Consider the following 25,441-nt stretch of genomic DNA (forward strand, 5'->3'; position numbering starts at 1 on the left):
ACAAGTTCCATCAATCAAAAAACCTCTTTGTCACCAATAAATACATTCACTCATTCATTCATTTTCTACCGCTTATCCGAACTACCTCGGGTCACGGGGAGCCTGTGCCTATCTCAGGCGTCATCGGGCATCAAGGCAGGATACACCCTGGATGGAGTGCCAACCCATCACAGAGCACACACACACTCTCATTCACTCACACAATCACACATTACGGACAATTTTCTAGAGACGCCAATCAACCTACCATGCATGTCTTTGGACCGGGGGAGGAAACCGGAGTACCCGGAGGAAACCCCCGAGGCACGGGGAGAACATGCAAACTCCACACACACAAGGCGGAGGTGGGAATCGAACCCTGACCCCTGGAGGTGTGAGGCGAACAACAAATACATATTTTTAAAATGAACTATATTTTGACGGTTTTCAGGATCCTATTTGTTGCCTACGGCGCCGCAGAATCCTTGTTGTCGTCTTGTACAGTATGTCATCTTTGTTGTCGTCTTGTGTCGTGTCTTTGTCCCTGTTATGTATTTTTTATATAATAATCCTGTTTATTTTAGCGATCCTGCATTTGGGTCTGTTTTTAACCCACATTGCTGACAAAGGTTACCTGCATTGTGTACATTTACAAATTCTGAAATGTTTTTAGCGCAATACTTAAAATAAATGCCCTTTCAAAAGGTCTTTTCTAATGACTGCACTGCATCTAAAAAATAAGCTGACATTTTTAATTCTCCTTGTTGCTGAATGTGACTATTGAGTGTACCGCAGTTCTCCTGTTGTGTTCTCTATCCACCAGATGAAAGTCAGAGTGACCTTTATCATTTCAGACTGATACAAAATCTCTCTTGCCTCCCAAGAACTGGACGTCTTCGAATGGACGTCTTCGTTCGGTCTCTAAGAGGGAGACTGAAGCACATAACTGCTCATTTAACTCATTATTCCTCCTTTTTCGACTTGTGAAGCAGTGAACCGTTTTGCGCTGGCTGCAGTACACGAGCAAACTTCTGGTCATTTATGATCCTCCGCACAGACATAGATCTACTAATGCGGGGTGTTTATGGTACCTCGAATAGTGAAGACCACATCAGGGGGCAGATCTTTCTAACAAAGACCTGTAATTATAGAACAGAGTTCAGTGTTTAGGCTGAAAACCTATTTGTTTTGTCAAGCTTTTTGTTAATTGGTCTTTCTTAGTTAAAGGAGCAGCTCTACTCCAAGAAAGATCAGCAACATCTCTGCGAAGGCTGAGAAAAGCCCATCTCCCAACCCCCATCCTCTACATCCTGAGAAGCTGCAGCACTTCCTGGTTTGCAAATTGCAAGACTGCATACTGGCCGTCTCTGCACTGTGTCTGCCATCCTGTTTAAGTAATTATTGTTCTGTCTTGTTCTGTTTGCACACATGATCTTTAGGTAGTCTTGTGTAGTTCTGTGTAGTATCATGTAGAACCTGTGGTCTTTTCTGGAGCTCCACGATCCTGGAGGTACGTTTCCTTTCGTTGTGTACTCTACCACGTGTATATGGTTGAAATGACAATAAAGCCACTTGACTTGTGATTTGAAAGGTTTGGGAGACTACACACAATGTATAGATTCCATAATCATTATGTGAAGTGCAATACTTTACCTAATACTTTATCACTCCCTTTCTCTAGCTAAGTTGATAACTTTAACGAATTAGACTTCATGTTTGAACTATGCCCCTTTTCCACCGAGGCAGTTTGAGTGAGTTAGAACCAGTTCTTTCTTTTTCGACAGCCAAAGCACCGGCTCTGAACCAGGAAAAGTGGTTCTTAAGTAGCACCAAAACGTTGCTGGTCTAGACTTAAGAACCGCTTGTGTCAGGGGCTGTGGGCGGGGCTACTGTTAGCGCATTTGATAATATAGCAATGTTTAATACACTTTAACTTTACCACAATATGATCGATTATCAGCACACATGATAGTAGGTAGCTACATGCTAAGGCTAACTTTTTTCTGTGTTAATGATAAAATAACGTTATGTACTTTCTCGATAACAACCTCCGTTTATACAGATTACATGGAGCTGCACGTACACGTTGGATTCGCCGCACTTGGATGTTAATGTAGGCTCACAAAGCCATGAGCATTAACAGTAAAGCAACATCCGCCATTAGTGATGTATTTGTGTTTGCCGCTGCTGCGCTAACGTTGCTGTGTAACGTGACACGTATACAGTGACGTCAGACTCGGCTCTGTGACGGCTCTCTAACCGATGGAAAGGCAAACCGGTTCTTAGAAGGTTCGCCAGTGGAACCAACTTTGAACCAGCACCAGTGCTAGCTCTGAACCAGCCATTTGAACCATTTGTAGTTCGACAATTTTGCATCCCCCAGATGAAGACAGGTTCCTTTTTGAGTCTGGTTCCTCTCAAGGTTTCTTTCTCATGTCGTTGAGTTTGTACTTGCCTCCAACATCTTTAGGTTGCTCGTTGCAAATCAATGGTGAAATTTTATTTTTATAACACGTTAGATGGGAGTTGTGGGGTTTTAAATTTCATTCATAAGAAATCCAGCATAATCCTTCTCATTGGTGGAAAATCCTAACATTATAGTATTTTTGTTTAGACTAGTAAAAGTGGTCATTAGTGATTCCCTTCAAGTACAGTGAGCTGCTTAAAAAAAGCTGTGTAGGTGGCTTCCTATTATCAGCTTTCTATCTTGGCTTTAGAGGCAAACAACCAGTTTTGTTGTGGCAAATACACAAGATTTCACACAAACAAATTTGTATGGAAAGTTCTACACAGATAAAGCTAAGTGTGAGGTTCAATCCTTTAGCATGTTTTAAAAGAAATCCTATAAAATCCAAATGACTTGGTGTTATGAGGGACGAGAGAGGGTTTGGAAGGCTTTTGTAGATAAACAAACTCTGTACTGTGATCTTTGACCCTATGGTATTTTACCCCTATAGTCTGACAAAATGATTCCATTCATTCTCTGTTCAATTTGGATCTGACTGTGGGGCACATTGTGATTCTGATTGTGGGTCTGATTACAGTTCTTACTGTTGGTCTGATTACAGTTCTGACTTTTGTTATGATTGTGGGTCTAATTACAGTTCTGACTGTTGGTCTGATTGTGGGTCTGATTACAGTTCTGACTTTTGTTATGATTGTGGGTCTAATTACAGTTCTGACTGTTGGTCTGATTGTGGGTCTGATTACAGTTCTGACTTTTGTTATGATTGTGGGTCTAATTACAGTTCTGACTGTTGGTCTGATTGTGGGTCTGATTACAGTTCTGACTGTTGGTCTGATTGTGGGTCTGATTACAGTTCTGACTGTTGGTCTGATTGTGGGTCTGATTACAGTTCTGACTGTTGGTCTGATTACAGTTCTGACTTTTGTTATGATTGTGGGTCTAATTACAGTTCTCACTGTTGGTCTGATTGTGGGTCTGATTACAGTTCTGACTTTTGTTATGATTGTGGGTCGAATTACAGTTCTGACTGTTGGTCTGATTGTGGGTCTGATTACAGTTCTGACTGTTGGTCTGATTGTGGGTCTGATTACAGTTCTGACTGTTGGTCTGATTGTGGGTCTGATTACAGTTCTGACTGTTGGTTTGATTGTGGGTCTGATTACATGTCTGACTGTTGGTCTGATTACAGTTCTGACTGTTGGTCTGATTGTGGGTCTGATTACAGTTCTCACTGTTGGTCTGATTGTGGGTCTGATTACAGTTCTGACTGTTGGTCTGATTGTGGGTCTGATTACAGTTCTGACTGTTGGTCTGATTACAGTTCTGACTTTTGTTATGATTGTGGGTCTAATTACAGTTCTCACTGTTGGTCTGATTGTGGGTCTGATTACAGTTCTGACTGTTGGTCTGATTGTGGGTCTGATTACAGTTCTGACTGTTGGTCTGATTACAGTTCTGACTTTTGTTATGATTGTGGGTCTAATTACAGTTCTCACTGTTGGTCTGATTGTGGGTCTGATTACAGTTCTGACTGTTGGTCTGATTGTGGGTCTGATTACAGTTCTGACTGTTGGTCTGATTACAGTTCTGACTGTTGGTATGATTGTTGGTCTGATTACAGTTCTGTTAGTATGATTGTGTTTCTGATTGTAATAACTGTCTATAAGTCTAATTTGGGGTCTGATTGCGGGTATACAGTAAATGTGGGTATCACTGAATCTCCTGTGGGTTTGATTGTATGTCTTTGTATCGGTCTGACCGAGTCTCACAGTGTGTTTGTTGATCTAATTGTGAGTCTGACTATTGGTCTGATCAGGGCTCTGACTGATGGTCTGTCTGTGAGACTCACTGTGAGTTTGTGACAGTGTGTCTAAGTGTAGGTATGATTGTAGTTCTGAATGTGGATCAGATTGTCGATCTTTCATGAGACGGTACCATGTTTTACCATCACATCATCTCCAGCAGCAATAAAGCATTAATGAGGAGCAGAGTGTTCACATCCTAAACCCTTTACAGCAGTGTTTCTGTGGAGTAACACAAACAACTTAGGTGTCAGTCATTAGCTCTCCCCTCCACACACACACACACACACACACACACACACTCTTTCCTAATTGACTTTCCTATAAATGTACATTGTCTAGTTCCCTTTTAGAGGTTCTTGCTGTCAGGACATGGGGAAGTCAGGAAGCAGAATTGTGGTGTTGCTATAGAAACTGTTCATTAAAGGGGCAGCACGTTTCACACTGTGTGTGTGTGTGTGTGTGTGTGTATGTGACTTTGTTGTTTAGTGATGGATGTGGACTCGTACTACATAAGCAAGGTAGAGAACAAACTCTGTGAGAGGAAAAACTCAGAGGAACATTGCAGCCTCTTTTCCTAACTCCAGATTAAAGAAAGCATGAAGATCTTCAGACTCCACGACCCATTGATCAACGATTATGCCTGAGGAAACGTTCTTTAATGGACGTCATATTTCCTCTAGCTCGTCTTTTTTTAGACGGTCACCTTCAACATCTGTGCTATTAAAAAGTCATTGGTGTTAAATATTTTGTAGGGTGAAAGGATAAAACCGCACATATGATGTTCAAGCACATCAGTCTGACAACAAATGTTTGAAAACTTGGTAACTGGCAGTGTATATACACAAGGCAGTGTTTGTGATAAATAATTCATTTTTAGCCTTCGGCAAATTAAATGATTGATTACAGTAAGCCACAGAAGACAAAATTCAATCTTCTGGAAATGTTTCATTTATTCAGGTATTGTATGTACAATAAAAAATAAAAAATTAAATAAACAAACAAAAAAACGTAAAGAGGGGGGCACGGTGGCTTAGTGATTAGCACGTTCACCTCACACCTCCAGGGTTGGGGGTTCGATTCCCACCTCCACCTTGTGTGTGTGGAGTTTGCATGTTCTCCCCGTGCCTCGGGGTTTCCTCCGGGTACTGCGGTTTCCTCCCCCGGTCCAAAGACATGCATGGTAGGTTGATTGGCATCACTGGAAAAATTGTCTGTAGTGTGTGATTGTGTGAGTGAATGAGAGTGTGTGTGTGTGCCCTGTGATGGGTTGGCACTCCATCCAGGGTGTATCCTGCCTTGATGCCCGATGACGTCTGAGGCTCCCCGTGACCCGAGAAGTTGGGATAAGCGGTAGAAAATGAATGAATGAAAACTTAATGATAAACATTTGGTTGAGGTTGTAATGTAGACATAAGGGAGAAATAACATTATCAAGTTCTTATGCCCTTTAAAGATACATGCTATTTATTAGACAAACACTTCTGGAGTGTGCACAGATATCATTCTGTCAATGTTGCAGGGAGTTTATATTCATAATTGTCAAGTCCAAGGTACAAAATGTACCATGTTGTTGTAGCCTTATTTAAAAGACCGTCACATGGTAGAAACCTACAGCCTGTTTCACACGGCTGAAACCGGAGACTCCTTCCAACGTTTCCTAACAGTAAACTTTCCCCAATCATTTATGAATGAATTTTTTTCCCTTTGTTATACTCCTGTTATACTGTTTTCTCCCCTCAGTTTCTACATTATTCGACAAAAGGATATCATATCCTTTGAAATAATTAGTGCAGTAATAAAAAAATGTATTGTTCATGTTACAGCCTGGAACTCAGAGGCATTCATGGAGCTATTGTGGCCTAAAATGGTTGCCTTCTCCAGTGAAACCCCTTCCAGAAAAGAGACATATGTAATTACTTTCTGTGAAAGATGTACTCATGTGCATCACACGTGAATCAAAGATGGCTTTGAATGAACACATCTGTGAAAAAGCGCAAACGATCAATTTGCATGATTTTGTGTTCATTTCCATGATCACAATATCATGATATCCTCATGAGGGTCTGGGAACGACTGTCTGATCAGTTCTGTTATTTAGAAAAATATATAAAAAAAATACACAACCTTTGACCAGATTCAAAAAAATTCTATCAAGCAAATTTGGTAACTTACTAGAGAAATGTCGTATATGCTGTACATGTCGTATGTGTTGAGTTTAGAGAATATGTTGGTTACATCTAGCGCTCGTCACATGTCTCTCTTTCTTTCTCAGTAAACAATTAAGTAAGCAAATTTTGCAATTTTTACAAAAAAATTGTATCTGGGGTTAAAATAAAAATGAACAAATTCTCTCACAAACAAAACAAAGAAAAAACCACCCCAAAGCGTGATATATTCTCAGTCTCTACACCTTGTTAATGTGTCTTTGATTAAGGTCTCCACACAGGTCCTAGCAAAGCAGATGGTCCAGACAGCTTTCTCTGAATTACAAGCTTTTTCTTAATACTGAATTATTTTCTGTTTTTCCACAAACGTGATAGAACACGCAGCCCAAAGAAGTCCACAGATGCTTGTTAAGAGGAAGAGTGTGTGCAGGGCCCTTAAACTCAACAACTCTTAGAAATCTTGATCCCACTTGGAGAAATCCTCCTCGGCCAGGCTCTTATCGAACGGGAAACGGTCAAAGTTGATGTAGCACGGACCCTGAGACAGAAACACACACAGGAGGATAAAAGGAAAATAAAACGTGTGTTTATAATTTATGACTAATAAGTGAGTCGTCAGGGGGCACGGTGGTTTAGTGGTTAGCACGTTCGCCTCACACCTCCAGGGTTGGGGGTTCGATTCCCGCCTCCGCCTTGTGTGTGTGGAGTTTGCATGTTCTCCCCGTGTCTCGGGGGTTTCCTCCGGGTACTCCGGTTTCCTCCCTCGGTCCAAAGACATGCATGGTAGGTTGATTGGCATCTCTGGAAAATTGTGCATAGTGTGTGAGTGAATGAGAGTGTGTGTGTGTGTGCCCTGCGATGGGTTGGCACTCCGTCCAGGGTATATCCTGCCTTGATGCTTGATGACGCCTGGCACAGGCTCCCCGTGACCCAACAATAGTTCGGATAAGCGGTAGAAAATGAATGAATGAATGAATGAATGAACTGAGCCATCAAGTTAATTCGAAACCTCAAAACTTTGTGAATACTGCATATGTTGGAAAATTCAAAATTTTAGCTTTATCCTCTGGAGATTTCTTCTGTCTCGACGGTACTTTGAATGCACTTTTTAAAATAATGTTAGCCCATGTGGATTAATATAAACCTGTAAAATAGCCCCACCACCACCACCACCACCACCTCCCCACTCCCACATGAAGCCTATGCTTCATAAAACCAGGTTAGTTTGTTGTCTTGTTGGGTCGAATCGCACAACTGAACCAGTGCCGAAACTTTTTTTTTTTTTCTTTCTTTCTTTTTTTAAACCAGTTTAAGAAATTGAAAGCATATGTTGCTGAACAACAGTAAAAGTTACAAAAGCAGTGTTGCTTTGTTGGCCTTCGCTGGCTTCCTGTTCAAACGAGGAAAAAGCAGATTTGGACGATGCAGCAAACCGTCTGTTTTCAGACGTCGTGTCCTTCTGCGAACAGTCTGTTCATGACTGGCGTCTCTTTCACAGCCCGCACCATCTTAATCAGCTCTGCCTTAATTAATTGCGTGATGAAGATATTTTGAAGCATAAGAGAGTCGTTTCTCTTGGCATCGGATGTGAGGAAGCAGAAACGGTTTTTCTGCACTTAAACTTAACAACAAATCAAACATAATATACAGAAGGGAATAAAGACGGACCTTTCTGATGAGTTTAACTGTAGGAGCAGTGATCTGTTTCATTCTCAGTTTGTGCCAGTTCATGTTGTTAAACCACCTGATAGGAGAGAGAGAGAGAGAGATAGAGATGTATTAATAACAAGGCAGAGTCAAGGATTATGATGTATAATATATGGATATATGGATGGATGTGGATACTCATATCATCACCTGTGATTACGGATGTCTTTGATTCCATTTTTGGTGTTTCCTAACCTTTGACCTGGACGTGGTCTAAAACAATTTGGCATAAAAAAAAAATAAATAAATAAAAAATAAATAAAAAATTTAACTCCATTCTTACAAACGTCAGAAACAACATGATTTTAAATACGTAGAAATAAGAAGGAAAGAAATATTTTGTCTAATAAAATACCCTGTAAATTGTTACTTAGACATCAAAATATGAAGAAAAATTATTAATAAAGTACTAATATTAAAAATGAAAATATGTATACAATTTACATAATCCGTCTGATTTTTGAATATTAGTAATTATCTGTTAAATCGGATACAGTTTGGCTAAAATTCTTGGCACAACGTAGACTTAAACTTCATAATTAATACAAAACTCAATTATTTATTCATTTATTTATTTAGATGGCTGTTTATGTTTAAAGGCTTATAAGAACTTTCTTTCATTCTTTTTTCTTTCTTTCTTTCCCTTCACAATTGTATCTAAAATTGGTCTTGAATTTATATCTTCTATTAAACTCCAAAGTTTCCAAAGTAAATTCATGTGAATGGTTTAGAATTTACCTGCAGAGTTTGCTAATAAGAGATCTGGCAGCCTCTCCTATGTGTGAGGGATACTTTATCACTCCATCCAGTATCTTAGCATAGATGTTCTGTGGCTCTGAGCTGGAAAAAGGTGGGCTTAAACACGCAGAAAAACAAATAGATTAGCATCAATTTGGGTTTGAATATTTTGTTCCTACTATCTAATGAAGAAATTCAAGCATGAAGTGCACATCAACACAATTAACAAGATTAACCATGTTTCAACACAATGATTCAAGAATCACTTCTGAAAAGAGTCGTGATTCATGATTCATTCCAACTCTGGCACTGAGGCTGGTGCATCTTCCAAGTTGTTATGTTCTCGAAGGCAAAGTGTTATTCAGCTAGCTAGTGATGATGTAAAGGCTGTGTGATTTTTCATAATCCTTCACGATTGTTGCTTGTCAGACTGTACGAAAATGATCCCCACAGTGCACAGTGTAGGATCTCAGGAGTCCTCGTTAGACTGTACAACAGTCAAGACGCGTCAAAATCGACCGCACACAAGAAAACTTGTCCCGTGTTTTACATCATCAATCCGTGACACGTTTAGACCTGCATTCTCTCTCTAAAATGGCAGGAGGTAGCAGCAAACGTAGGTTTAATTTTGTTCATGACGATCCTTGATGAAAAAAATTACATCTCTGAGGTGGTTTAAAGTTGTCGGTTTGAAGTGCATCACCCAGGTTCGGCTCTCCTATTGGTTCCTGGCCTGACGCTCGTCGTAGCTGATGTCACACTTCAGTTAAGTGTCTGAAATCTTCTAACACTGCCAGAACCTCATCGGAGGAAAAAACTGATCACAACGTCCATTAATTGGCTGTCGATTACCATGACCAGGTCAAACCAGCCATCAAAGTCTACAGATTTTACCTCAGGATTTTAGAAATCATTTAGGATTTTTAAAATTTGTCTCAGAAGTCCAAATCGTGTCCAACATCACACAGTGTGAGCCGGGCTTTAGGTGTCTTTCTATCATTCTACTGGTAATAAAGTGCAGTGGTTCTGTCTATCATCACGCTGAGCATCAAAATTGTCTTCAAAAGTAGTCTGAATGAGCAATCAAGCATTTAAGCGATATTTATTTTAGATTTTTTTTACACAGATGTGTTTTTTTTTTATTTTATTAACGGTAATAAATAAATCAAATCTGATGGCAGTTGTTAGTGCAGCTGTACATGTCTCTCCTCGGTATAGGGCTTCTTAATTCATTTGGATTCTTATTCATTCACACTATTCCTTTATTTATTTTCCTACCTGCCGGCCAGAAGCTCATAGATCAGAACACCTAGAGACCAGAAATCAGCAGCGAAGTCGTGACCGTGATTCTGAATAATCTCTGGAGCCATGTACTCTGGAGTTCCGCAGAAAGAGTATGTCTTCTGTCCTCGCCGGAGCTTCTTAGCAAAACCAAAATCCACCTCAGAGACAAAGAGAGTGAGACAGACATCTGTATATTCTACTATATATATAATCAGTGTTAATCTCTGTGTTTATATTAGTATTATGTTCAGGGTCACGTTTTCTGAAAGCATCGAAGCACAAAAATATTGTTAAATGGTAGAGCGAGAACTCAATCTCGTGTAACTTCCTGTGAAGCTCAACCAATAATTATTTTGAGCCGAGACTAACAATTAAATAAATTTGACATTAAATCATGTCTGGGCAAGGAAATGTGTTTGTGTGTTGATTTCCAGAAACATATTACTATTATTATTACTACTAATAACATGCTGTTTATTTTAAATACTTTTCACAAGATACAGTTTTGGATCAATCAGAGAAGTTTACTAGTTTGATGTATCCCCTGGAGTCCAGCATGAGGTTCTCTGGCTTCAGGTCTCGGTACATGATGTCTTTTTTATGGAGGTAGGCGTAAGCCTCGACCACGCATGCTGCGACGAACACGGCTATGTTCTCTTCAAAACGCCGTCTGTAACATACACACACGCGAAAGTGCTGTGTTGCAATGTAACATTGTCAGAAGACTGTAACACTCTCACTCACTTTCTACCGCTTATCCGAACTACCTCGGGTCACGGGGAGCCTGTGCCTATCTCAGGCGTCATCGGGCATCAAGGCAGGATACACCCTGGACGGAGTGCCAACCCATCACAGGGCACACACACACACACACACACACACACACTCATTCACTCACGCAATCACACACTACGGACAATTTTCCAGAGATGCCAATCAACCTACCATGCATGTCTTTGGACCGGGGGAGGAAACCGGAGTACCCGGAGGAAACCCCCGAGGCACGGGGAGAACATGCAAACTCCACACACACAAGGTGGAGGCGGGAATCGAACCCCCACCGTGCCCCCAGACTGTAACACATTACAATTAAATAAAATACTGATATCATAATTACACTTCTTTTAGCTTGGTCCAGATCTCGCCCCCTGAGCAGAAATCCATGATCATATAGATGTAGCGGGAGTCTTTAAACGTTCCATGAAGCCTAGAACAGAAGATGTAGATTGAGTCGATTGTGTCAAAGAGTCACTTGTCTAGTTCAAAAGGTCAGGCTGTTTAAATCTTACTACACTCTCACCTGACTATGAAGTCACACTCAATGTCCAGCATTAGCTTCTTCTCGAACAGAACATGTTCTTCTTGCCTCTTTTGTATGATGAGCTTTTTGCTGATCTTTTTCAGGGCAAAGTATTTCCCATGATGCAGCGTGGTTACCTGTGTGAACCACAAAAACACAAGGTAGAGCTATGAGCTGTGTACCACCTTCTTACCAGTGTTCCAGTCTACCCCTAGTTCTACAATCAATACTCTACCAGTTCCACTTGTCCAAACCCCCCGACTCCAAGGGTGACGGGGCTTCCTTGGTAACGTCCTTCCTGGTACAGGACTGGGATCAAATCCTTCAGCTGTAGAGAATATGCTGAGCTAAAGAAGCACAAAGCAGAACATCAAGGTTTCACAAAATGGCTGCATCATCCATGGGAAAGCAAAAGTATATTCAGTTTCTGTTTTGTTTTTGTTTTTTTTCTCTTTCAATGAAAGAAATCTGAAACAAATCAACTTCCTATTTTTCTGTGATCTCACCTATGTTTTTTTGAAATGGAGGTGTCTTCCTGAAGATCTGGACTGCTCCAAATGAGAAAGGGTAAAAAAGAAGAACCACAAAAAAAGTCAAGATATCTGTCTCTAATTATAATCTGTTGTTTATAACCACATGTCTGTAACCTTAAGCTTGACCTTAAAACTGGTTCATTGTAATGGAAAAGAAGAGATAAGTGGCACAAAATCTGCCACCACTCTACATTCAGCAGCAATGCATCAGTGGAAAAAAAGAAAAGAGAGAGAGAGAGAGAGAGAGAGAGAGAGAGAGAGAGAGAGAGAGAGAGAGAGAGAACATCAGGAAACACAGAATAAAGAAACAATGAATTCCTTCTGCTCAAAAACATCCATTCATCTAGCATCCATGTGATGCTATTTTTCTGCTGGACTAATGTGTGTCTGTGTGTGTCTGTGTGTGTCTATGTGTGTGTCTGTGTGTGTCTGTGTGTGTGTCTGTGTGTGTCTGTGTGTGTCTATGTGTGTGTCTGTGTGTGTGTCTGTGTGTGTCTATGTGTGTCTGTGTGTGTCTGTGTGTGTCTGTGTGTGTGTCTATGTGTGTGTCTGTGTGTGTCTGTGTGTGTGTCTGTGTGTGTCTGTGTGTGTCTATATGTGTGTCTGTGTGTGTCTGTGTGTGTGTCTATGTGTGTGTCTATGTGTGTGTCTGTGTGTCTATGTGTGTGTCTGTGTGTGTCTGTGTGTGTGTCTATGTGTGGGTCTGTGTGTGTCTATGTGTGTGTCTGTGTGTGTGTCTATGTGTGTGTCTGTGTGTGTGTCTATGTGTGTGTCTGTGTGTGTCTATGTGTGTGTCTGTGTGTGTCTATGTGTGTGTCTGTGTGTGTCTGTGTGTGTGTCTATGTGTGTGTCTATGTGTGTGTCTATGTGTGTGTCTGTGTGTGTCTGTGTGTGTCTATGTGTGTGTCTATGTGTGTGTCTGTGTGTGTGTCTGTGTGTGTGTCTATGTGTGTGTCTGTGTGTGTGTCTATGTGTGTGTCTGTGTGTGTCTATGTGTGTGTCTGTGTGTGTGTCTATGTGTGTGTCTATGTGTGTGTCTGTGTGTGTGTCTATGTGTGTGTCTGTGTGTGTGTCTGTGTGTTTGGCTGGAGGCAAAATAACCATACTCATCATGTAGCTCCAGGCTTTCTACTGGGATTGTCTCCTCAAAAGCCCTGCAAAGAAAACACTTGATAAATAAAATAATATCTAAAAAATATATCTAAATAAATCTGATATCTACAATTTGCAAAATAAAATCTAAAATATTTTGTAGATTTACATTTAAATAAAAATATTTATAATGTTATATGAGTAATCATTAAAAGAAGAAATTATGAACTGAAATAAAAAGTAAATGATGATGTAGAATAGAGAACTGAGACTCACTCCTTATCGATAGTGAAGCAGGAGACTGATCCCAAAGCAGTGCAGGTTGCCGTTCTCAAAATCTCACTGCACAAAAAAGCAAACAAACAAAACAAAACAAACCCCATAAATAATAAATAATATAGATCTGTGGAGATCTTTGCAAGCTGCACCGTGGCCTGCATGTTTTTCAATCCAAAGCAACCTTGACTCTTGAAGCTAGAAAGTCAGGCTAGAGAGTTAGCTGACACTAGGTACAGTATGCTAGGAACGTTAAAGACGCCATTCTGATTACAGTGTTCATGTCTCATACATCGTGTCAGGAAATAAACACCTACATAGACATTGCATTACACCTGAAAACTTCCTATAGCATTTCCTTACCGTATAAGAGCCAGTTCTCCGAAATGATCCCCTTGTCTTAACGTACGGATGAGTTTTTGCTGCCCGTTCACTTTCTTTGTCACCTCGACCTGAGGTTAGAGATGATATGTAACAGAACAACACACTGCGTACAGAATATGGTGTTGGATTTAAATGTGCCACCAAACCCTGCCATCATCCCCCCCTTACCTCTCCATTGAGGATGATGTAAAATGTGTCTCCCTCTGCACCTTCACGCACGATCACCTCATTCTCCTGAAACTTCACCTGGACGTAGGGATAAGGATGGAGCGGCGTAAAAGGTCACCATTTATTTACGTTGTAGAAAAACAGACCAAACATGAGAACAACTGGTATATGTGTGGTAGTTCAATTCTATAGATCTCACTCACTCTCACTCATTTTCTACCACTACCACTGAACTACCTCAGGTCACGGGGATCAAGGGCATCAAGGGCATCTAGGGCATCAACCAATCGCAGGGCACACACACACACTCACTCTCATTCACTCACGCAATCACACACTATGGACAATTTTCCAGAGATGCCAATCAACCTACCATGCATGTCTTTGGACCGGGGGAGGAAACCGGAGTACCCGGAGGAAACCCCCGAGGCACGGGGAGAACATGCAAACTCCACACACACAAGGCGGAGGCGGGAATCGAACCCCCAACCCTGGAGGTGTGAGGCGAACGTGCTAACCACTAAGCCACCGTGCCCCCTCTATAGATCTGACTTTCGATTAAAAAATAATTGATTTTCCTGATTTTTTTTCCCTGTTTTTCCATTTTAAATTCCGTTATTATTAACAATTCTATTAATTTACTTAGAGAAAAAGACGCAGTAGCTTCACGATAGCTATGTTTCATATAAAAGCTCATGCGCTGCATTGAGGTCATATATTTTTTATTTGATAAGAAGGCATGCACTTAAATTACGATTGGAAACATGTTTGTCGAGTAAATTTAAAGAAGTCTTAATATAAAAAAGGCAGAGAGCGAGAGGCACAGCTGGATAGAAGATACAAGGTCTGAACAGTTATGGAACATAATGTTTGGGGGAAAATATTAATTCATAAAATTTCAATGAAATGTGCATGTTTTCCAAGAAGTACTAGTGGAGATGATTCTTAAAGGACAACAGAAACCTTGGACTAGTTTACTGAATAAATACAGCCTCAAGCTGATTAATGATTTATTGTTCATTTCATATTTCAGAGAAACATTTTTTTCCACTCTAGATGCAGCAATACAGCACTGAAGTGTTCCTTTAACTGACCTCAGTGCCCAGAACATGAGCATACTCAATCCCCGATTTGTGATGAATTCATAAATATTTAAATAATGAGATAAAGTGCAGTGTGTAGATGAGAAGCCTGGTGAGGGAAATGACACCGGGTGGCACGAACCTCCTCCATGGAGTCAATGATGCTGGAGAGCTGTTCATCACTCAGAGATTTGAAGGTGCGAGCTCTAAAAAGAGAGACAGGCAGATTTCAGTAAAAAAAAAAAAAAATATATATATATATATATATATATATATATATATATAATTTTTGACTTTTTTCAAAGCTCGTGCTTTCAGACTCTATAACTTCTATTGACATGACAGTGTATTGTTATTGAAGATTGTTTTCGAAGATCATCAGAACAGTTGATTAAAATGATGCACTGATTTTCATTCATTCATTCATCTTCTACTGCTTATCCGAACTATCTCAGGCGTCATCGGGCATCAAGGCAGGATACACCCTGGACGGAGTGCCAACCCATCGCAGGGCGCACACACACTCTCATTCACTCACACAATCACACACTACGGACAATTTTCCAGAGATGCCAATCAACCTACCATGCATGTCTTTGGACCGGGGGAGGAAACCGGAGTACCCGGAGGAAACCCCCGAGGCACGGGGAGAACATGCAAACTCCACACACACAAGGCGGAGGTGGGAATCGAACCCCCAACCCTGGAGGTGTGAGGCGAACATGCTAACCACTAAGCCACCGTGGCCCCACTGATTTTCATCTCACTGACAAAATCTTTACTATTTATCCTCTGAGATACAATTCACAACCAATACCTCTGACCATCTAAAAATTCGAATAGTCTTATTGCCCTGCATAAAAACAGTCAGTTATGTGCCTGTCAGTTTGTTCTATCTATACACAGAGAGAGAAAAAAGAAAGCGCTTACGTCTTTAAGAAGCCCATCAGCTGCTCTCGTTTCTTCTTGGACTTGATTGCCATAATACTTCTGTATATCTGTCTCTCAATGCACCATAATTTAACCGCAGTGACCGCTGTTGGGTAAAAACAGACAGGCAGAGGATGGACAAGTAAAACGTGAGACAGAAAAAACGTATTACACCACCATTACTATACACACAAATTGAGTCAGATGATATGTTTTGTACCAATCTGTGTGGATTCTAGAGTAGAAGCTAGAAAAGTCCACCAGTATACTGTATTACCTGGAATAGAAAGGAAATCATTTTTATTAATACTGACCTTTGACCGAAGCTGTTCGTTTGCAGTTGTACAAGATGGCCAGCTCTCCAAAGACATCTCCAGAGATCAGAGTTCGCAGATTACGCCCTGCCTGAGTAACTCGAAGTTCTCCAGCTGCGATTAAAGGTGTTTGATTTATTCATACACTTATCAAATGTAATTACTGTATAAACACATTTAGTGAAAACATACACACATACAGAGAGATAGCGCTAGAGACTGTAATTGAAAACCTGTGGTTTAAGGATGGCTTGCTGTCTGGGACAGTGTTATGAGAGCAGAGATATTCTGTAGCTGTGTGTCGGCTTTCAACTCTGAGCTCTTCGTCAACTCCTAAAGTGGAATAAGCAGCCGCTGTAGGTATCCTGCAGTGGTGTAGCGGATACACGTAGTGATGTCATGGCCTTTGCTGCATGAGCGTCTTTGTTTCAAGTCTTTGTATTTAGTTTTAAACACTTCACCGGCTTGGTTTGAACTGTCTAATAAGACAAAAGTCCAATAATCAATAGTCCTGCCACTGGTGTAGAGGTTACCGTCATGGTCTGTGCTTTAATGTCTCAAGTGGGCTGCTAGTATGAGTTCCTCATCATGGTTGGCTTGGAAGTTTGCTGGTTCAAACTCCAGCTGGAACTCTATGAAAGGAGCAAAGACAGTTCTCACTGTCTAAAAAGCAAAGTAGTGCATGAGAAGCGATGTATGTGTTGGAGGATGTGATGGTTTGTGGAGCAATATGGAAAGCTCCTAAAGGTATGGTGCATAAGGAGCAATATGGAAGGTGTCATCAGACAGGGTTGTTCCTCAGGCATGACTCAGAGGACAAGATGGTTTAATAAACAATATGAAAAGCAAATTAGAACTTTTGTAGAAATATGGAAGGTATCAGGAAGTATGATGGTTTCTAAAGGGTGATCTGGAGGTCAAGATGGTTTCAGGTGTAATATAGAAAGCTCCTAAAGGCAATATGTGATGGTGGTTTAGGAAGATGTTATGCAACCTTTCAATGGTAGCCTGCATAATCACGTTGCATATTGCTTCATACAACGGAATATAGCTGCAGCCAACGACCTCAACACATTAGCGAGAAAGTCAAAGCCAATCAAACAGCAACGTGGGTTAGAGAGGCAGGACTCAAAAAAGGCAAAGGCCAATCCTTTTAGAGAGGTGAGTTACAGAGGTGGGATTCATTGCAGGGGGGTAGATCTGTTAACCCTTTGTGTTCCACAAGTTGCGCTATTTTTTACAGAACGCTGTTGTAAAATAATTTTCATCTTATTTAATGATTCCTGGATAAATGTTGAATGAAATAAGTAAAAAAGCACAAGACACAGACGGACATCAGTGGTTATGTATAAATATACTGTATATATCGTCGATGTCAGGCGGAATCCTCGTATCTCCAAAACCGTTATTTTTCAGGAAATTAAAAAATGCCCTACCTTATCTGCAGTACACAGGGTTTAGTCCGCGTTGCAGTGGATTGTCTTGCGCTAAATTCCTGTCCTCAGACGAGCACCAGAACTAGCGGGGGTCAATATTTTTTTTTCTTTGAGCCCAGTGTTTTGAAGACATTTACCTCAGAAGACGTGTTGGTTCGTTGCGACTCTTCTTGAGGAGAAATATGCCGTGAAGCTCTCCCACGGAGTGAGGAAGAGGTGGACAGTTGAAGTGTCCAATGGAGTTATGAGATTTGCGCTCAAGCTATTTTCAAGACTTTAGATTGGTTAATAACTTGTAAAAATAACAGACCCACGTGGGGACTGACCAATAGCATCAATATGTGAAAAAATATGAAATTGACCAAATTTGGACATACAAGGTTTCCGCCCGACAGCGACGATATATAGGCTTGGTCGAATTATTGCTAGGGACAATTGAGTGTTCCCTGGATATTGGTAGGGACATGTCCCTACCGTCCCTACCCAAATCGACACCCTTGCAACCTTCTTAAAACCCTTTGATAAATGTTCTTTGAGCTGTTTTTCATAAGACAAAAGTCTAATAAGCAACTGTATCCTCCATCCTCAAGTAGTGTAGTGGTTACTACCACAGTCCTGTCAGGCTCTTGGTTTGAGTCTACGTGTCTTTGCCATTAGATTTAATTCGTCAATGGACACGCGAACCGTTTATTAAGATAAAAGTCCAACACTCACTCTCCTATGATGTAGTGGTTAGCTTCATATGCATGTGGTCCCTGGTACGAGACTGGGTATCCTTTAGAAAAAAGTCTTGAATAAGGGATACACCAGAGTCTACAGCACTAACCACTACACCACTGGCAGAGCGGTTGCATCATGTACTTTAATAAACAGTTCAAAGTGTTTAAGGTCCAAGAAGGTTTAGCAACTCCCTTCTCGTAACTCCTATGTAATAAAGAATTACATCATTGTAGCTCAGTTTATGGCTCTGAGTTTATTTCTCTATTTTACATGCTTGTGAACAAACAGAGACTTGCTCTTTTTTCAAATAAAAATTTGAATTATGTGTTACGTGTTAGGGGGGCATGGTGGCTTAGCGGTTAGCACATTCGCCTCACACCTCCTGCCTCCGCCTTGTGTGTGTGGAGTTTGCATGTTCTCCCCGTGCCTCGGGGGTTTCCTCCGGGTACTCCGGTTTCCTCCCCCGGTCCAAAGACATGCATGGTAGGTTGATTGGCATCTCTGGAAAATTGTCCGTAGTGTGTGATTGTGTGAGTGAATGAGAGTGTGTGTGTGTGTGCCCTGAGATGGGTTGGCACTCCGTCCAGGGTGTATCCTGCCTTGATGCCCGATGACGCCTGAGATAGGCACAGGCTCCCCGTGACCCGAGGTAGTTCGGATAAGCGGTAGAAAATGAGTGAGAGAGTGAGTGTTACTTGTTAATAATGTGATAACTTTGCCTTGCATGCTCACAGAACACACAGCTGAAAACATGTCAGGTGAATATACATGGTTAGGTCCATCAATTGTTTTACACCATACACATTAGCATCATCTCCTGTGTCTCAAAATATAGCAAAAACATTGTGGGGACCGCAATTTCGTTCATAAGTGGGCTAATTTGTCCTGGTCCCCACAATGTTATGAACAAACACACACACACACACACACACACCTGCAACAATGTACATGCTGTCACCCTCTGTGCCTTCTTTAATGATTTCATCACCAGGACAGAGGTCCAGAGAGAGAAGGAGCTCCACCATCATGCTGATCTGCTCCTCATCAAGACGACGCAGGAAGTCGTTTTTCTGCATTGCATTAATGATCTGAGCTCTTTCACTGCACAAACATACACACACACACATACACACACACACTAATTGATATATCCAGCTCGAAAATTGACAAGGACCCTTTAAGTGATTGTACAGGACAAGAGTTAACCTGGCAGTCTTTTTGACCCTAGTGGTCGAGATGTCCATGTCATCTGGAATCGGCTCTGGAGCCATGACTGCTGCTCGGCTCTCCCGAACCTCCACGCTGTCATTACTGTATCTCTGAGACAAATCTGAGAACACACAGTCCATAAGAAATCATTTATACCACAAACATTCAGTTGGGACCCAGTTAATATCCATCATTTGGATTGATTTCATAAATCCTTGTCATGTTTTATGATCTGAAACATGATATACAAGAAGAAGAAGATTTACAGGATCTCAAACCTGTGGACATTACAGAAAACTGATTAAAAAAAGTACAACCTGCCTTTCTTCAATAAATATTTATGTTATCATTGACAAAATGCTTCAGGACATGACATTTTTGAAAAATAATCAGCTTCAGGATGGTGACACTGGGTATCGTACTGTACATCACCCCATCCTATTACTGCTTATTTTCCTATTATAGCTTGTCACATGGTGTTTTTTTTTTCTGAGTGTACAGAGGTCTCCTCTGCTGATGTCACTCCATGACTTATTTTCCTCACTAATTAAAAATAAACCAGAGATCCGGACACAGATTTTTATCCTTTAAACATTGATCCGTTATGTGTTCCCGAGAATAAGTACTTCCTGTTCAAGCTCTCTCTCTCTCTCTCTCTCTCTCTCTCTCTCACACACACACACTCACAAACACACACACACTTGCATACCCAGCCCATCCAAACGACTCTGGAGCTCCTCCAAGAGTTTCTCCTTTTCTTTCAACCTGGTTGCTGGAGACAGAAAATTAGAACTATTAATAAAACATAAAATCAGATATAAGACTTCAGAAGAAACTACTTAATTTCCATTTATTCCAACACACAGCGCACGACTACATTTAATATGAAGAAACTACTTAACTACACTTTCTACAGAAAATAACACTGGTTTATTTTATTAAGCCAACACTCTTACCCAGGTCATGATTTTCATTCTGCAGCTCCTGGTTAATTTGGCACTGCCTCTCCAGTTTCTGCCGGAGTTCCGTCAGCTTGGCCTCCATGCTTGTCCCTGAATAAGCACACAACAGGAATGAAATAATCAGCTGCAGCACAGTGCCTGTGGCTTTCATTAAAACCTTGCCCAACAACACTAAACCATCTAAGGACAAGAGGAACTGCAGAGCTGAATGCATTTCAGATGGGCCGCAAAGGCAGCTCGAGAAATAATTATGCAATTATAAATAAACAGAAGTTAGATGTGCTAAAAGGCAAATGAAAGGTGAAATGTCAGTTGTAAGTGATGCTCAGATTGAGCGTTAAAAAAATTGTATAGTAAAATGATCAAAATTTCAGTTTACACACTTTTCCCATGCAGTCAGTTAGACCAGGAACGTTAAGCAACGTGAATGCATAGCTGGAGCTGCGAGGCTAATGTAGCTCACAAGGAATTAAAGTTTTGCTCAAATAAATGTTTTTACTGAAATGTCTTTCTTTAACATGATCTAATTATCCCACAAAAAGAGCAGAAATTTAAATTCCAAGATTTTGCGGTGGCTCCAAGCCAAAATTTTAAGTCTTCCAATATTGCCTAATACTCAACGAATTATTGCTTGCACTTGGTGTTCAATTCTTGTCGCAATTCAAACGCTTCACAGTTTTGCTTTTTTTCTTTTGTTATTTTGATCATAAACCAGCTTTCGGTGAAGGTTTTTTTTTTATTACGAATTCATTGTTTGATTTTCAAGGCTTTTGCCAAACTATATATGATTTGTTTTTTTAGTTCCTAACAGCGCCACCTCCTGTTGTTATGCTAGGAATTACACCAACTTATATTTATTTCTATTTTTCATGGTTCCAAGATGTCTGTTCACAAAACATTTGGGACAAAAATTCTAGAATGATTTTGAACTGAAAAAAAAAAAAATTCCTAATAAGGACGGCACTGGATTACAGCGTAGCTACGCTGTAAACTCAAAACATTGTGACTTTAAATTAGCTCTATTCAAGATTTAAAGTAGGTGAAAATCCCATGAGCTCAATCTGGAGCAAATACAATCGAGTCAATAAAACATGACATAAGAATTGAAGCTAAATCTGTATATATTTTACCTTCTGAAATACACATGCCTGTTCTAATATATTATTGTTTTTATGGTAACAGTTTGCACAGAGATAAGTTATAGTACTAATACTAATACTAATTACTAAAGTACTAATTACTAAAACTAATACTGAATGGCAAAAGTTTTATGATTGGCCAATCCATAGTGAAGAGATGTAGCCTGTAATTGTTTGTGTTTGCTCCAAATTCAGCTGATGGGTTTTGCATGTACATTAAATCCTGAATATAGCTCATTTCAAAATCACCATTTAGTAAGTGGAGATGTTTACTTCTAGATTCATGGAAGGAGTCTCCAATGCAAGTGATTTGGAAATTTTTTTTTGCTTCCAGTTTGTTTGTACCATGACAAGCTTTTTTTATTATTATAGCCGCTATAATGTATGTGGGAATAGGAACTATCATGCGAAATTGATAATAAATAAAAATAAAAGAATAAAAAGTATGATGGGTCATTTTTTATTTAATATAAAAATATTATCATTGGCACACTGATGTTGTATAGGATGCAGTAAAACAATAAATCACATCAGGGTGGCAACATTGACTCAATGTTCAACGTTTTACCTGCTGGGCTGTGAATATAATCTTGCTCTTAACTCAACTTTCTCCTTTCACACACACAGGTCATAGAACACACCTTAGTGGAATCATAAAATGGAAAATAAAGTCATCATGTAAAGGCAAATCAAACAAAAGTCAAACTTAATAGCCTGTTATTGCTGTAATTATGTGGATATAAATGGGTGGGTTCAAGGCTGTGTAATGTGTGTGTCTCTCTCTCTCTCGCTCACACACACACACACACATAAACTATCCTGACCATATCCTCACATTTCTCAACGGAATTCTGACCAGTTCTAATCAATCCCACATTAATTTGGACAGGAAGGAAATTTGACCGTTCTCCTGCTTCCAAAGGACTTTATACTGATTTATCCAATAGTGGAGGAAATGACCAATACCAAACACTCTTGTAGGAGTTCTGACCAATTGTGCCAGCTCCAGAATGAACCAATTCCAACCTCACCAAAGGGATTCTTACCAATCCTTTATGCTCCTAAAAGATTTAAACCAATCGCCTCTGTTCTGGAACAAATTTTGACCAATCCCAACCACTCCCAAAGGAAATCTGACCAATTCCGCCTGCACTAAAATGAGTTCTGCCCAATCCCAACCACTCCCAAAGGAAATCTGACCAATTCCGCCTGCACTAAAATGAGTTCTGCCCAATCCCAAACACTCCCAAAGGAAATCTGACCAATCCCCCTGCACTAAAATGAGTTCTGCCCAATCTCAAACACTCCCAAAGGAAATCTGACCAATTCCCCCTGCACTAAAATGAGTTCTGCCCAATCTCAAACACTCCCAAAGGAAATCTGACCAATCCCCCAATCTAAAATGAGTTCTGCCCAATCCTACCCACTCCCAAAGGAAATCTGACTAATCCCCCGATCAAAAATGAGTTCTGCCCAATCCTACACACTCCCAAAGGAAATCTGACCAATTCTCCTGCTCTAAAATGAGTTCTGCCCAATCCCAACCACTCCCAAAGGAAATCTGACCAATCCCCCTGCACTAAAATGAGTTCTGCCCAATCCCAACCACTCCCAATGGAAATCTGACCAATCCCCCTGCAATAAAATGAGTTCTGCCCAATCTCAACCACTCCCAAAGGAAATCTGACCAATTCCCCCTGCACTAAAATGAGTTCTGCTCAATCTCAAACACTCCCAAAGGAAATCTGACCAATCCCCCCTGCACTAAAATGAGTTCTGCCCAATCTCAACCACTCCCAAAGGAAATCTGACCAATTCCCTCTGCACTAAAATGAGTTCTGCCCAATCTCACCCACTCCCAAAGGAAATCTGACCAATTCCCCCTGCTCTAAAATGAGTTCTGCCCAATCCCACCCACTCCCAAAGGAAATCTGACCAATTCCCCCTGCTCTAAAATGAGTTCTGCCCAATCCCAACCACTCCCAAAGGAAATCTGACCAATTCCACCTGCTCTAAAATGAGCTCTGCCCAATCCCATCCACTCCCAAAGGAAATCTGACCAATTCCCCCTGCTATAATATGAGTTCTGCCCAATCCCATCCACTCCCAAAGGAAATCTGACCAATTCATCCTGCTCTAAAATGAGTTCTTCCCAAACCCTACCACTCCCAAAGGGAACCTGTTCAATTCCCCCTGCTCCCAAAGGAGTTCTGACCGATCTCTACCAGTCCCAAAGGAATTCTGACAAATTCTAATCAATCCTGGAGGAATTCAGCCCAATCTTTGCTCACAAAGATTCAAACCAGTATCATTCACTTTCAAAAGAGTTCTAAGCCCTCCTGGACCCAAATAATTCTGACCCCAAACACTTTTAAAGGAAATCTGACAACTCCCTCCTGCTTCAAAATGAGTTCTGACCCATCCTAACCACTTTCAATGAATTTCTGACCAGTTACTCCTACTACCACAGACATTCTGACCAAGCCCTTCTCCAGTATGTCACTGGATAAAGTGAGGATTAATCATAGAAGCAATCAAGGTACAAGGTGCCATTTAAGTAATATAAGTACTTGACCTCTTTGTTCCTATGTAACAATCATCCAGTAAAAATATGGCTCCTAATGTCTTTGATATTGTAGCATAAACATAAATATTAACATGTACATAGAATTAAACACAGTATTAATGACATTAGCTTGTAGATAACCAAGTCTCCGATTCCAAAGTTCAATAAAGTGTTTAATCCGTCAGAATAAATACAGCAACTTGAACTCAACAAACCTATTAGTTGATGTTTCAGACTCCTTTTAGGACACTGTTGAGAGTAGTTTGTATTATGGCTCTTGGTTATGTTTTATAACCTAGGAGTCGGTCGGAGGCGTTTCACACAGAGCCATTTCTGCAGTAAACCTTTTTATTCCAATAAGTGACAGATTATGGCTGCTGATAACTGCTTAGATTTACACTATGTTGCTTATGAACTGGAAACTCAGTAAATATTAAATGTGTGTGATAATACAGTATTAAGTGAGGAATAATACATTTGATCAAGTTGCTATTATCGTTTTCCAATCACACCCTTTCAGGATTTTTTCTTCTGTCACATTGATTTACAACTTCATAGTTTATTAAACAATAAAGATGCATCTTTTATCCAGTACAGTTTAACACACTGGTGATTTTACAGAATACAGTATAGTCAGACACAGAGAACATCCTGTAATATTTATTATGACACAACTTTCCTACCTGTGCAGATGAAATAGTCTTCTGCTCACATCCGGTCCCACACTGCTTTTATATTTCACTCATGAGTCGGCTCCAATTTGCACATGCTTCACACTTACACAACGTATTAATTCAATGCCACTGCTACCTGTTTTCCAAACGTCTTTAACTCCGTAAACAATTCTGTGTCCTTATCACAAATAGCACAACCAGAAATCCCTCACGGTTTCTCTGACACTGAACATTAACCTGCTCCTCCGCCCTCTTTCAGCACGTAGTGGGGAGGAACTATTGTCCTTATCACCAGGACTGTTTTGGTTATCCATCCTGAATGGATCTTTAACATTAATATTTCTATGACCCATGTTCATGCGAATTTCTGGGAAATCACATTAATCTATCACACCTACACCATTCAGAACGATCATCGTCCGCACTCGTCCTGTGGCTTGGGGAAGAAAAAATCAATAACCACCTCCATTTTCCTAAGTGTGTGTGTGTGTGTGTGTGTGTGTGTGTGTGT

The 25,441-nt window shown here is 40.5% G+C and overlaps 1 protein-coding gene across 1 annotated transcript; it reads right to left on the reverse strand.

Annotated features, from left to right (window-relative positions):
• Positions 1 to 5,183: 5,183 nt before the first annotated feature.
• prkg3 (protein kinase cGMP-dependent 3) lies at positions 5,184 to 25,155 on the reverse strand. The gene is made up of 22 exons (XM_060883017.1): positions 24,940 to 25,155; positions 20,546 to 20,641; positions 20,299 to 20,361; positions 19,587 to 19,710; positions 19,315 to 19,481; positions 16,225 to 16,338; positions 15,911 to 16,016; positions 15,123 to 15,186; positions 13,899 to 13,976; positions 13,710 to 13,798; positions 13,347 to 13,412; positions 13,085 to 13,132; positions 11,952 to 11,993; positions 11,681 to 11,792; positions 11,446 to 11,582; positions 11,263 to 11,352; positions 10,674 to 10,815; positions 10,140 to 10,303; positions 8,862 to 8,978; positions 8,274 to 8,336; positions 8,085 to 8,160; positions 5,184 to 6,954 (listed from the first exon to the last, which is right to left on the reverse strand). Exons 2-22 carry the CDS (start codon positions 20,631 to 20,633, stop codon positions 6,868 to 6,870), a joined length of 2,037 nt encoding a protein of 678 aa, XP_060739000.1. The 5' UTR covers positions 20,634 to 20,641; positions 24,940 to 25,155; the 3' UTR covers positions 5,184 to 6,867.
• Between the last annotated feature and the right edge of the window lie 286 nt (positions 25,156 to 25,441).

The sequence above is a fragment of the Tachysurus vachellii genome, chromosome 12 (assembly GCF_030014155.1).
Source record: "Tachysurus vachellii isolate PV-2020 chromosome 12, HZAU_Pvac_v1, whole genome shotgun sequence".
NCBI classification, from domain to species: domain Eukaryota; kingdom Metazoa; phylum Chordata; class Actinopteri; order Siluriformes; family Bagridae; genus Tachysurus; species Tachysurus vachellii.